Source organism: Phascolarctos cinereus, unplaced genomic scaffold, assembly GCF_003287225.1.
Source record: "Phascolarctos cinereus isolate Bilbo 61053 unplaced genomic scaffold, phaCin_HiC Scaffold_2;HRSCAF=192, whole genome shotgun sequence".
NCBI lineage: Eukaryota > Metazoa > Chordata > Mammalia > Diprotodontia > Phascolarctidae > Phascolarctos > Phascolarctos cinereus.
This window is the reverse complement of record NW_027555625.1, coordinates 66,497,404-66,512,575: the sequence shown is the minus strand read 5'-3', so window position 1 is coordinate 66,512,575 and position 15,172 is coordinate 66,497,404. Positions and strand designations below refer to the sequence as shown.

At 36.8% G+C, this 15,172-nt stretch overlaps 1 protein-coding gene across 1 annotated transcript in view; it reads right to left on the bottom strand.

The window, feature by feature from the left end:
- Window positions 1–1,144: 1,144 nt before the first annotated feature.
- CDH11 (cadherin 11) overlaps window positions 1,145–15,172 on the bottom strand; it is a 212,933-nt gene continuing 198,905 nt past the window's right edge. The window contains exons 12-13 of the mRNA XM_020963167.2: window positions 3,850–4,101; window positions 1,145–2,457 (exon numbers count right to left, since the gene is read on the bottom strand). Of these exons, the coding sequence (XP_020818826.1) occupies window positions 1,961–2,457; window positions 3,850–4,101 (749 nt within the window). The 3' untranslated portion in view covers window positions 1,145–1,960. The remainder of the gene's footprint in view (window positions 2,458–3,849; window positions 4,102–15,172) is intronic.

The window sequence follows — 15,172 nt, the reverse complement described above, 5'->3', positions numbered from 1 at the left end:
ATGCAAAAAAGAAAAATGATGTGCTATGTTGATGTTACCTTTCCCCTACTATTGCTTATTTTAGAGTCCTAAAATCTCAGCATTGGTGTGACCTAAGAGGTCATCTAGTACAACCTCTTTCAAGTCAATCTTACCACACACACACGGGTTATTGCTCTAGTTGTCATTTGGGACATAACCTAGATCATCCACTCATTGAAAATGAGGAGCATGATACCTATGGCACAGAGGTCATGAGAGTAAGGATTGTAGCATCTTCTCAAAGTGCCATACTTCAAGCTCCATTTAAATCTTTCCTCTCTGATTCTCCAGAGCAGATAATGCACCAGCAAGGAGTTATATAGTCCAAGAAGCTATATAATGTTTCAGCAGACTGCAGACATGTATACAGAGCTGAGCTGATACAGTGAGCCTATCCCGGTCCCATTCCCCCTTGCCCCATCTTGAAATAAAATATATATATAAAAAAAACCAAGCCATAGATATTTTCATTCAATTAAAAATGCTAAAAATAGCAAATCTGAAGCAAATCACTATCTTTCGTTAAAAATTTAAATGCCTGGTTATTCTAAGATGAGGTCATTTTACAGCAGGAAAATAAAAATATCAAATGCTAGAGTTGTAATTATTATTCAGATAAACTAATGGCCAGGTGGAACATTGTGAGGGGCTCTCTTAATCTCATGGGGTAAAACTTAAGATTGCTCTGGTATATCAGAGGAGTTCATTCAAGACAATGAAGCCTCCATCATAAATGTGGGAGATTATGGGAACTTTGTTGCCTTATTATCACATAATCATGGAATTAATAAGAGAATATAAATGCACATTACATAACATATATTGTAAAATGAGAAACAACCCTCAGTCCAGAGCATCATCTCCTCTTAGGATCTGTGCTCTGAGAGAAGTCACATCTTCTACTGAGAGGGTACAAAATTATTCACACGACGTTACAGAATCTTTTCGAAAAACATTTGTAAAATGTATTTGCTTTTTAAATAAACACTTAACAAGGCAACAGACAAATTTCAAACAGATAATAAATAGGGCTATTAAAAGGTCACAATTGTCCATTAGAACTATAAATGGGACATTAGAAACATGGGGCTCCTTTTAAATGCTTAAGAATTGAAAACAAGGATTAAAAAAAGAATCATTTTTTTATTTCAAAGGTTGCTTCTTATATTGAAGCACATATTAAAGCAACAGTACAATGTTCATAAAATATAAGTGTGATGCTGTAACATTTCTTACATGTCAGAATACTGAAATCTGTATGTATACTAAAATAAGAGCTTTAAAATTGTACAAATAGATACATTAAAAATGACATAGAAATAGGGCGCCTCCCACTGCAACAAGACAGAGTTATATCTGGCACGTATTAGTTTAAGATGAAAGTATAAGCAAAAAGATTTACAAGAATTAGCAGTAACAAGTTTGATGCTCAAGAGACAATAATTGTACATTGTATTGTACATACATCATATGGGTTTAAGCTGGCTGAATATTATATATTTCAAGTTTAAGAATGCACTACATACAGAGTGTCCATAGTTTTAAGGCGAAATTACAGCTCAGAACTGTTGTCCTTTTTAATTTTGTGGAAGCTTCTTTGACTTAAAAGATTTAGGTGTCCACAACACAGAAAAAAAAAATCCCTTCATTGTTAAATCCACTGTTAACATTTTCCTTCACTTAAATATTTTGCACGGCAAGTGGTTTCTCTTGAGTGAAGTCGATAACCAACTTCTATATTTGCCTTTTGGGAGAAAAGGTACTTCACAGTATTTACCACCGGGAGGTCCTCGTTTTTATTAAAGTGATCCTCTCTGTAAAACGTTGCCATTCTAAATGAGCCTTTCCTTGATTTTTAAAAAAATACCTGTTTACATTTCTTCTGGGGTCTTCAGAATATTGGACACAGTTCTTAAGGCCAAATTTTGTATCTTTATTGTTAAGAATCATCATCAAAAGTGTCTTTGGAACCATACAAGTCTGCTAGTTTCTTAAAACGAGGTCCCCAGTTTTGTAGATAATCGTAGTCCAAATCAGAATCTGTTGTGGCCGACTCTAAGGAGCTGAGAGAGCCAGCCACTGAGCCCCGCCCTTCATAGCCATAGATCTGGATAGAGTCGTAAGGGGGAGCCGTCGGGTCATTGTCAGCCTCCTGTATCCTTGTGTTGATGAAATCGTCAACATCAACACTATTGGGAGCTGGTCGAAGGCCAGGTCTGGGCATGTACTGATACTCTGGCTTGATATCTTTACGGGGGATAAATCCATTAATCCCATCAGGGTTTTGGAGGGTTGCGATATCAAAAGCCTCTGTATCTTCTTCTCCGCCACCTTCATCATCATAAGTAATGATGTTCTCTCGCACATCTTCTTCCTCAAAGACAATTAGTGGTTCTTTCTTTTGCCTTCTCAGAGTCACAAATAACACGACAATAACTGCAGAGAAAGATAAAGAAGGTGTGAAGCTAGAGTATTATTTTTTATATTCTCAATTTCCTTTATATGTCTCCCACACATTTGTACCCTCTACTATGCACTGAGTCTGAATTAAAGGAAGAAAGGTTAGGTTATGGGGCATCTAGACTCTCTGTGTTATACAGTTTCAATGAACAATTCTGAAGATGTAGTTTCAAAGTTATCTTCCATTTACTTTGCATTTATCTTATCTGTTTTGATTTATATATGTTATCTCTTCTCATCAGAATATAATCTTCTTGAGGACAAGAGACTGGTTTTGCTTCTTTTTGTTTTAATTGTATTCCCATTATAATGTTGGGAATATAATATATCCTTAATCAGTTCCTTGATTGATTATTTTATCTTAGTTCTTAATAAAAATTCATTATTCCTTTGTGACTAAGACATTGTTAATTTTTAGAAAGACCTTTCTTATACTGTAGCACATCTGACAGTTTACTCATCTAGGAGGTGAAGTATTTAGACTAGCAAGTGGCTATTGAGCTATTTTCCAGCTTTAATTCTATAAGAGGAAGAGGTGAATGGATGAAGCATTGATGTTCTATATTCTAACACCAAGAGGGGTAAGACAATAAATAGTTGAATGAAAATTTAACAGAGCCAAAAAAAAAAAAATCTGTGTTCAGTTCTTGCGTGTGACACATAAGCTTGTGACATCAGGTAAGTCACATATGATAGAGTGAACCCTCTGCCTACTTTTTTCTCATCTGTGAAAGGAAGACAGGGATACTTTCCTACTTATCTCTCTGTTTTGTTGTGAGGAGGTTCTCTAAAAACTTTATGGGTCTTTGAAAATGTTTGATATTTTAATTAACATTTTGGATTCAAATGTCTCTTCCAGCTCTCTAGGTCTTCATGAACTTTTAGGCAATTTCAGGTCATTTCTTTAAGGAAGAGAAAGTTGTAGTTAAGGCTGTCCCAAGGCAGCCCATTTCGCTTTTGGGTAGAGTTAGGAGGACTCTTTCTTTACTTATGACTAAAATCTTCCATTATGTATGTTCCTCCATAGAGTGAAAGAGAACAAGTTTAATCTCTCTCCCACATGATTACCCTTGAAATATTTGAGGTCAGTAATCATATCCCACTAAATCTTTTCTTTAGGCTAAATATCTCCAGTTCCTTTAATCAGCTTTTGCATTATGTCATGATCTCCGACCCTTTCATTTCCCTGGTTATCTTTCACTGAATAGGTTGAGGTATATCAGGGCACAGTGGCTTAGCTTGTATCACACAACCTAAATATTTGAACCACCTGCACAATTTGGCTGAAAGACATGGATCTTAAAATTAATCTCCCATACCTAGTCAAGAATAAATCAACCGAGACATGTAATGAAGAACGTAGCTTACCCAGCAAAATCACAATGCAGGCCAAGATGGCAACTAGAGCTCCTGTGCTGAGTCCGGCATTGAGGACATAGGCCTCAGCATTGCAGGACAGCAATGCCCCATTCACATCACATCCACAGACCTTGATTGTCAGGGTATTGGTGCTGCTCATGGGAGGAATGCCCCCGTCACTGATCACGATTGGTAGCAGATATAGGTCTTGCTTCTGCCGGCTGAAACCACCGCGTTTGACATAAACACCAGCAGTGTTGTCTGTGAGGAAAAAGCAGACTCTCAGTTTGTTTGAGTCCCTTTGACTGGCAGCCATGACTCTTTAGGATTCAGGGAGAAAGATAGGAGGTCACTCTTCTCCTCATAAGGGTTAACTCCTCCAATCTTCCTCACTTGTTTCTTAATCTAAGTGTCTAAGAATGATTGAGCCTGTTTGACATACTAAGACTGCAACACATTCTCTGATTCCCTGGTGTCTGTCTCATCTATCAATGTTCTATGGCAACCATCAATTAAAGGATAATTCAAGTTCCAAATCCTCCAGAAAGCCCTCCTTGGTTCTCTAGTTAAAGGTCACACAGCACTTTCTTATGCTCTTCTCTTTTAGATTCTAGTTATTTAGGAGTATTTATTGCCTTCTCCTTCATAACTCCTCTAGGACCAGAGGACAAAGGACTGTTACATTTCTGCATTCTGAATCACTCCCATCAATCCCCATCCCCTACACAAATCTCTTAACAGGATCATGGAATTTCAGAGCTGAAGAGGACCTCTATGGACATCCAATCTAACTTGCATGGGACAAAATGTCCTTCCTACAAAATACCTGAGAGCTGGTCATTTAGCCTTTCTTGAAGATTTCTAATGAGGGAGATCTTGTTACTTATCAATATGCCACATTCTACTTTTAGATAATGCAAATTGTTGGAGGTGGTTTTTTGTTGTTGTTTTTCCCCCGAATTTGACTCTTTGAAACTTCCATTTTGTTCCATGCCCTGAACCCTATAGATGCTTAGCAAGCATTTGTGGAATTGAATTAAATCTTAGTACAAACACAAGAAATTGAATTTCCCTGAGCGTTTAATTGACAGTCTAACATCATCATTCTTGCTGTGTGAGTCCCCCAATTCATGTCAGTATCCTTAGTCACTGAATGTAGGATATTGTCCAGTCCCACTTAAACAGACAGTATCACTTTAGAATGGTACTGGGCATATGCTTGTGCTAAGAAAAGTCAGGTCTTTGTTATGATGACAATTTCTCCACCCAACACCTGTTCCACTGAATGCATGGCCCTACCCATATGGGTATCCCTTCTTTGGTACAAATTGGTCTATATTTTCTTATCCACTATGCTTCCTGTCCATTACCCCTCACCCCCCAAAGTCTCCATGTTTACCTGGCATACTGAAAGCCTTCTTTATTTTGTTTCTTTTCATTATTATTATTATTTTAGGCAGTTGGGGTTAAGTGACTTGCCCAGGGTCATACAGCTAGTAAGTGTCAAGTGTTTGGTCTGAGGCTGGATTTGAACTCAGGTTGTCCTGACTTCAGGGCCGGTGCTCTATCCACTGCACGACCTAGCTGTCCCCTGCATTTCTTTTCATTATTAACATACTATTGGGCCAACTCTTAAGGGGGCAGCAATATAAATACCAGTAAAACTATGGTTCTGTTTGCAGGATGCCTATCACACAAGAAGAATTGAGTACTGGACTAAGAAACTCCTATATTCCTGTCCTGGCTTCATTACTGATAGCTGCGTGACCTTGAGCTACCCTCTTCACTATTCCAGGCCTCACTTTATTTCTTTCAGAGTAGAGAAAATTTTTACACTCCTTCTTTCAACACACTTGAGGAAAGTGCTTTGTAAAAGCAGCAGAGTCACAGCAGATAGAGCATTGGGCCTGGAATCAGGAAAACCTCAGTTCAAATCTAACATTGAGTTACTTGGGTTACCTCATCTGTAAAATGGGGATAATAACAATTGTGTTCCATAGTTGTCATGAGGATCAAATGAGACAATAATTGTGAAGTAATTATCACAGTACCAGGAACAAAGTGTCATTTAAATATAAAGTATTATTATTATTGTTATTATTATTACAATTATTAATATTATTATTAGTGAAATGTTATAAAATGTGTTACTTCAATGCATTTTATTGATGTCTTTTTTCTTTATTTCAGTCATTTCTCCTTATTTAACCCTCTCTCATATGAAAAACAAAAGAATGAGATAATAATTTTATACTCAATTGTAAATAGCATAACACAGTGCCTGGCACATAGTAAACACTATATAATGTTAGCTATTTTTAATTAAGCAGAAATGTCCAGTACAGAAATCTTATCTGTTAATCTATTTAATATTTAACCCTAGTGACTTTCCTTTAACCTCCTGCTCTTTCAAGATAGGGAGAGATGTTTTGCTATGTCTTTGAGTTGCTAATATTATAATAAACTTGGGAAATAAATTTTCTCTTTTGCAACTTCCTATGAAGGACCTCTGTTCAGCAAGTACCTTTAATTGTTCTGTGGGAAAGGTTTCCTCTAAGTTCCAGGTGTTGATTCTTTCAGTTATAGTAACATTGTTACATCCAATGCTCTTTTTCTACACACACACACACACACACACACACACACACACACACACACACACACACACAGAGTAACAAACATAATTTAATTGGAAAAGCACTGGGTTGGGAGTTCAGAAGGTTGGATTCTGCTTCTCTGGCTGCTACATATCCCATGTCTGGGACTCATCCACATGTATGAAATAATGTGTGATTGAAGGAGCACTAACCTGGCAGTTGTAAGACCCCAGGAATGGTGTCCTGGCTTTCAAACTAGTTAACTATATGGGGCAAGTTTTTTAGCTTCTCTGGACTTCGATTTCTTTGCATATAAAATGTAAATAACTGTACTTTCTACCTCATAGGGTGGCTATTTAACTAATTATTTTTTTAAAGAGTTATCTTTGTCATTAACTCCCTGAATGACCTTGGGTAAATCATTTCTGTTGTCTTAGCTTCAGTCCTCCTAGAGGCAAAATAAAAAGTCTCTTAATGGGCTATTCTATGACTAATAATTTTCTATAAAGAATTTTAGTTTTTCACATGCTAAATGTACCAAAGTTGAATGAGACATAAAAAAATTAAATAATATCTCAAATATAAAGAGAACTGTGGTTTGGTTTTCATTTACTTCTTCATGCATTAATTGGTTGACTTATTAATTCATTCATTCAATCATTTATTCAGGGAATGACAAAATATCAATGTTGGCAAGAAAATCATAGGTTATGTAGTTCAGTCTGGGATGGAATAAAGATCTTCTCTACATCATCTGAAGATCCATTTATAATGTCATTAATTTACATATGTTATAGACCACTACGTGTTAGGCTGGTGGACGTTCAATTACAAATAAGAGGGGGAAGGAATGGGTATACACACTTATTAAATGTTAACTATGTGCCTGGCACTGCCCTAAATGCTATACATATTATCTTGTTTGATCTTTTCAGAAATCCTGGGAAATAGGTGCTATTATTATTTCTATTTCATATTTGAGGCAGACAGAGGTTAAGTAACTTATCAAGGGTCACACAGCCACTAAGTGCCTGAGGTAGAATTTCTACTCAGGTCTTCCTGACTCCAGACCTAGCATTCTATGCTCTGTGCAGCTAGCTGCGCACAAATAAGGCATAGTTGCTTTCCGTAAAGAGTTTTGGACTCCATCACTATGACCAGTGACTTCATAGTTACCTTCAAGATATGGAACAGTTCTGTTGAGTAAGTTCTGAAAGAAATCAGTGCCTCTTATTTATAACTATGATAAATATTGCTCTATTTAGGGTCCTTTCTCAGATTTTTCTGTATTGCTAAAAGTCACGAAATTATAGTTCACATTTGTATAGTATTTTACAGCTATAAAACTCTTCCAAGTAAACACTTTTTTTTCCCCATTGTAACCTTCTACTATCCAGGTCTCAAAGTTATTTTAAGAGCTGTCATTCCCATGTAACAAATGTGCGAATGTTTCGTTACTCTATTCTATGGGTGTTAGTTTATTTCCATGCATCTTCCCATCATTTCTTTTGTGTAAATAATAATCATGAATGTGTCTGCACAATCAGTTATTACCCAGACTACCATCAAACCAAGGTATACCAATTTCTGAATCCCTGTGGAAATCATGTTTGTTAAAACTTGCCAGTATCATATGCTTCCTTGGAATTGCATAATTTTATAGATTTTCAAATAATTTCAGAAGCATACAAATCTACGTAAGGATAAAACATGCATATAGTAGTTGGTTTACTGGATGGATACTTGAATAGATGAATAAATGGTTGGATGAATTTGCCTCTCATTTTGAGGAGGAGTCAGGTGGCGAGTTCAAAAAGCACTGGATTCGGCATTGGAAGTTCTGGGTTCATTTCCCTGCTCTGCTGTTTACTATCTACATCTCTTAGGAAGTGTTGAAATACTAATGATAATAATAATATGATGATGATGATGATGACAGAGGAAGAGGAGGTGAGGAAGAAAAAAAAGGAGGAGGAGGAGATTTAAATGATGCTTTAAGTTTAGCAAAGTGCTTTACATATGTTATCACATTTGATCCTCACAAAAAACCTTATGAGGTAAGTGTTATCATTACCCCATTTTGCAAATGAGGAACATAAGCCTGAGGGAGGATCAGTGACTTGCCCAGGGTCATACAGCTAGTAAGAGTTTGAGGCAGGATTCAAACTCAGATCTTCCTAACTCCAAATAAGACATTTTATCCACTCTCCTGCCATGATCCTCAGTTTCCTCATCTATGAGAATGTATTTAATTATTACGGCATTTAACAAAATCTTATGTGAATCACAAACTGCAAAGCCTTCTTTAATCTTCATGGAAAGAGGAGGGGGAATCACCAGGAGTTTCCTTGCAAAGGCCAATACCAAAAAAAAATGTTTTAACATTTCACTTTGCAAATAGTATCTCATTTGAGACACTCAGTCTCTCATCTCTAGGCATTTTCTCTGGCTGTCCCCTGTGTTCTCTGGCTTTCCTTCATCTCTGACTCTTGATTTCCCTGACTTCCATCAATTCCCAGCTAAAATTTGATGTTCTCCAGGAAGCCTTTCCCAACCCCTCTTATTTTTAGTATCTTTTCTCCTCTAAGTATTTCCTATCCATTCTGTATATAGCTTATTTGTACCTATTTGTTTGCTTGTTGTTTCCACCCATTAGATGGTGAGCTCCTTGAGGGCAGGGACTGTCTTTTTCTTTTCTATTACCAGTATCTAGCAAAGTAACTGGCATATAGTAGGCAATGAAATCTTTATTGACTGACTGAGAGAATGAGATATAGATTTTGTGAATGTGACTGATGTAAGAATTTGTTCTATTTGACTAGATGTATTTCTTACTTTTTTTTTTCTTAATTTGGGGGTGAAGATGGGAGAGATTAAGATAAATACTTGTTATAGGAAAATATCAATTATATATAGAATCTCAACGTTTATGCTGCAGCAAATAATAAAGAGTTTGCAAATCATGGTGCCCACAATCTAGATCACAATAGAGAGTAGTTCTTCCAGGGAAGCCTGATTGCCCCAGGAAATTTTGATATTATCAAATCAAACTCTTCCAAAACCATGAATTGACTAAATTATTCATAATTCCTGAGTAAAGTTTCTCAATGTCTATTTATAGTGTCTGGTATAATACATAGCTCCATGTATATGTGTGTGTATATATATATATGTGTGTGTGTGTGTGTGTGTGTGTGTGTGTATGTGTACATCTCTCTATATATATATCTATATATTTCAAACCAGCTATTCTATGGAAAAAGCGCATCCCAATTTGAATAACCTATGTAGATAAAAAAAAAATACCAGATTAGGTGATGGGACCCAGAAGCATTGAGAATGATAGGAATTAAAGGACTGGGAGTGAAATGACTTCAGTTCAAATTCAAACTATCCTGTTCACTAGCTGTGCCACCATTGAAAAATTGTTTAGATTATTTGAGCCTCAGTTTCCCCATATATAAAATAGTGATTATTTTGCATATATTAATATTAGTATTTGAAATAAATCTGGAAGAAAGAATAGGGATATACTTCAAAACTACTGAGAGCTAAAACAACATCACTTATGGGAACGTAAAACAAATCAGGTCCCCAACAAATGGCCACCAACCTGTTCCTAAAATAACAGTTCTGTATTATAATCAGATCCTACCACAATGTCACAAAACCTTGTTCATCCTGGATATAGATCAGACACCAACCAACAACTTCAGCTCCTATTTCTGTCCCAGTGATATTAACTCCTCTAAGGGCTCCTTCGCTTATTTCCCCATTTGTAACCCAATTCTTGCTCTGAGGACTGGAACTAACTATTCACTTTATTCTGTTTCACCTAATACTGTTAGGAGAAATGATTAGCTAAGTTGGGGCCTCTTTTGATGGCTGACTCTGTTGTAATGGTTGACTCTGAGTTCTCAAAGACCATGCTAAGCATACCCAAGCCCTGGCAAACCCTGCTTAATGGAGAGGCTTTAATACTGGACATGGAAATAGACTGATTATGTGACTGAGACACATCTAGCCAAGCAGAAATACGCTGATCACTAGACAGTAAAGCACAAAGGGATGGATTTTTTAGTCATAGCATCTATTATTGACTACTACAAATCACTATTAAGATATGATTGGCTTATGATCTATACTGGAGGAAAGAGTATCTCCTTCAGTAAAAATCAAATCTCTATTCTTATAAAGCACTGAATGGTCCTTTGGGTATTCAACTTAGATGCTTGACATTTCTCCTAAACCAGAAAGCTACTATGAAGCATATTCTCTATAAAATTGAGTTGTCCAAATCAACTACCAGAAAAGACAGTAGAGTTCTATATCTGGTTATTCTCTTTTTTCCACTCAATTATTTTAATAGAAACCATGACCTTGAAAACCTGAGACATCTACATCTACATTTCTGCATATACATATCCCTTGGTTTTCTGGATGATTCCCATTAATGAGTTTCACTAAGCTGATGATGCGATAAAAAGTATTTTTCCCCCTAACATGGGTGGGCAAGAAGTCTGACTGTAACTTTAGGAGAGAAAAGAAAGAGCTAAAATTATCATAGAGGAGAATAAAGCTGCCAAGAGAATCCAGAGAGAAGTCTGTGCTCTACTCCACTACTGTGCTATATAAATCATCATCTTAGAGAAAGGGCTAAAAAGTATTAAGGGCAGAAAAAGTTTGAGTGTTATAGGATAGAGAGATATGTGTAGTTACTCATTCAAGGATGATTATTTCTAGATATAAGAATAGACTTCAGTTGATATCTTCTTTTCGCCCTATTATGTCGTACTGGTGGACTTGAGGTATCAAAAGCTTGCCAATAGAGCACATGATGTGACAGCTTCTGTGAATCTACAAAAGCTTGGAATGTCTCTTGCTCCAGTATTAGCTTCGCTAAGAGCCATAAATTTTTCATTGGAAGTTGGATGATCAGTTAATGAATTGTTGTAAAGGATGTGTGCGTGTGTGTGCGCGCATGTGCATGCATGTGTGTGTGTGTGTGTGTGTGTGTGTGTGTGTGTGTGTGTGTGTGTGTGTGTTTGGAGTAATAGTTAGGAGAGATTGCAAATAAGGAAGCTCCCTTCTACTACTAATTCATGGATGAGTTTTGAACCTGATTTAGTAGATGATGCGTCCATATGCATGCAATATTAGATCTTTAGAAGCAATGAAGAAAGAAGTAAGAAATGCCAATACCAGTGCTTAGAATGGGACTTGACAATAAATACTTCATATAAACTGTGCATTTTCCTCTTCATTTGTTCATTTATTTAGTCTTTCACTCAAAAGAGGGGATTATAATTCAGGTTCACATTAGAGAGTGAGTTGGGGGAGGTCATTATTTTTCAGTGGTCAATCTGATGACCTAAAATATTTAGTTGTAATTGGAAGTGATAGTTTCCACACCAGTTAACCTCACAGTCTTCACATATTTGCTAGGGTGAGAAAATCTTTTCTGACATCAAACTCTCAGTTCCAATATGGCAATCATCTGATTTCATTTTCTTTTCGAGAGAAGCTGGTTTGGCTATTTGTTGGGAACTGCTCATTCTTGCCATCATCATGAGTGTGCTAATATGTTTCTAGGGAAGCATATTGATAAGAAAATATTATTCATTTTCTTCTTATTTTCAGCCACGTTTCACAGTATTCCTCTTCACGTATGTCATGTTCCAGTTAAACTACACTGCCATCTGATCCCTGCCCACTCTCAACTCTGTGCAAGTCGTTTCAGTCATGTCTGACTCTTCGTGACCCCATTTGAGATTTTCTTGGCAAAGATACCAGAGTGGTTTGACATTTCCTTCTCCAGATCATTTTACAGATGAGAATACTGAGACAAACAGGGTGAAGCTACTTGCCCAGGGTCACACAGCTAGTGTCTGAGGCGAGATTTAAACTTAGGAAGATGAATCTTCCTGACTCCCGGTCTGGCACTCTATCTACTATGCCACCTCGCTGCTTCAGTGTCTCTGTAGAGGTTACAATATACATAGCACAAATTCTCTACCTCCTACTACTTCTTCTCTCAGTCTCACTGTTGACATCATTCTTCATTTTTGCATGCCCTCTGACTTACACATAGAAGGAGTTCAATATTTGTTTTTGATTTGAAATTAATATAAAATGTAGGAACTAGAAGGGATTTTAGAATTGATTTAATGGTTGATTAGCTCTATATGTAATACAAAGCATAACTCTAATAACAATGAAGACCATATACATCAACATCTTTATCTTTGCATTTTCCAGACACTTACTACCCTTTGGTCCTAGAAAGGACCTCAGAATGATTCTAAAAGTTGATCAACTGACACATTTTATAGATGAAAAAAATTAATCCTTATTAAGTCAAATGACAACTAAGGTGCCATAGCTGATGGTACAGTTTTGTCTAGAATCTATTGAGTCTCCTTCTCTAGTCTGAATAATCTTTCTTCCGATCACCTAGAAGTGGAGACTTGTGTTTTCTTGAGCCATTAGTAGACTCATCAAGCTTGATGAAACTTTGCGGGATAATCCTACCTCTAATCCTCTCTTTAGTCTTGTAGCTAATTCTGTATCACCCAATGTATAGGCTAGTGTTTTCTTGGAGATGCTCAGGCTCAAACACAATAGTACTAAATGCTAAAAAGTTCTTTCTTATGTCTCACCAATATCTTTCCTCCTGAGCTTCAAGGCTTCTTGCTCTTAGTAGAATCCTAAGGAAATGATGAAAAGCTGACTCTTATTCCCAAACAAAAGAAGTGATCATCATCCCAAAAATAAACAAATTAAAAATCATTTATGTATTTGACAAGAAAAGAAGAATTCCTCAAGAAACTTAGCCATCACCCAGTCCAAATTCTTCATTTTATCAATGAACTTACTGAGTTCTGGAGAGTGATTTGTCTACAGAGATGAATGACAAGTTAGTGGCAGAGCATGGGCCAGAAGCCAGGTCTTTTGACAGTCAGAGTATGATCTCTTTCCATCCTTTTTCTTCTCTAGTTGCTAAGTTGTTTATCTCTTTTCCAGGCTAAATGATCCTTGTTCATTATTCTTTTCCTCATTGGACCTACATTATGTTCTCCTAATCATGTTTATCAGCCTACCTGTCACACTCCCTGCCACCTATAGCTCTCTCTAGTTTCCTTATATTGTTTTAAAGCCTGGCACTTGCACCATTCTGATATATCTGAATAATGCAGAGATAAAGGAGATTATGCATGTGATTTTTGATGTTAGGGCAACGGGACACTTTATGTTGAAACTCAGTTTCATAAAAGTCTTGCATGCACTTGAGTATTATTTATTCAGCACCTACTTTGTGGAAGATAATGCATGTCCCAGAAGGGGAGAGAATAGTGAAGAAACAAATGTATAGTTTCAGATGTAGGCATCAAATTTTGGGAAGGACAAGATGAAGTGTTTTCAAGAAGAGGGTCTCTAAGATGGTGAGGGCACTACAAACCAATGGCATAGGATTACTGGTTGGAGGGGGAAGGGATGCTTTGTCTGGAGAAAAGTAGATTTAGAGGATCATGACTGTGATCTTTAAGAATTTGTTGAGATGTCAGGTGGAAAAGGATTAGGACTATTTGAAATAGGCCACAGTATAGTTTAGGAGGCATGGGCATATACTGAAGATGGCAGGATTTTGGTTCAAAATATGGAAGAATTTTTTAAAATTGAGCTGTCCAACAATGATGTGCCTTACATCAAGAAGTGGGAGGGTCTTTATGAATGGATGTCTTCCAATATATATTAGATGATCATTCATAAAGGAAAGCCATTGACACTGCTCTTAGCATGGTGCCTGCTCTATCATAGGTGCTTAATAAATTAGATGTAGTGAGGTGGCACAGCGAAGAGAAAGAAGGGCCTAGAGTCAGGAAGACTTGAATTCAAATCCAGCCTCAGACACTTACTAGCTGTGTGTCCTTGGACATATCACTTAAACCCTGTCTCAGTTTCCTCAAATGTAAAATGGAGATAACAATAGCACACTGCATCAAATGTTGAGAAGATCAGATGAGATATTTTTAAGTATTTATCATAGTGCCCGGTACATAGTGGACACCATAGAAGTGATAGCTATTAATAAATATTGTTGAATGGTTGACTAACGTGGCCTTTAAGTTTTCTTACAAAACTGGGACTCTTGGATTCTTTGAAGATTTCCCATTTATAAGTGGGTAAAGTGCACCTACATATGTCAATATATACATACGTATATATGCACATAAGCAGATATACACACAGAATGTATATGTTGTGTTGTTTAGTCATTTTTAGTTGTGTCTTCCTCTTCATGACAACATCTGTGGTTTTCTTGGCAGAGATACTGGAGTGGTTTATTTCCTTCTCCAGCTCATTTTGCAGATAAAGAAACTGAGGCAAGCAAGATGAAATGACTTGCCCAAGGTGGTTATACAGCAAGTAAGTGTCTGAGGACATATTTTAACTCATGAAGATGAGTCTTACTGAATCTAGGCCTGGTACTCTATCCTCTATGCCACCTAGCTGCCCTGGAATGTATATGTATACATACACACACATATATACACATACATACAAGCATGCATATACACACATATAATGGGTTCGGTATGCATATACATGTATGTCTATCTTTTCAGAATGTATATGTGTGCATTCACACATGTGTATATGATTGCATGTGTATATACATGTATGCACATAGATATCACAGTTCCCCAAAATATGCCTTCCTACTCCATTCTTCC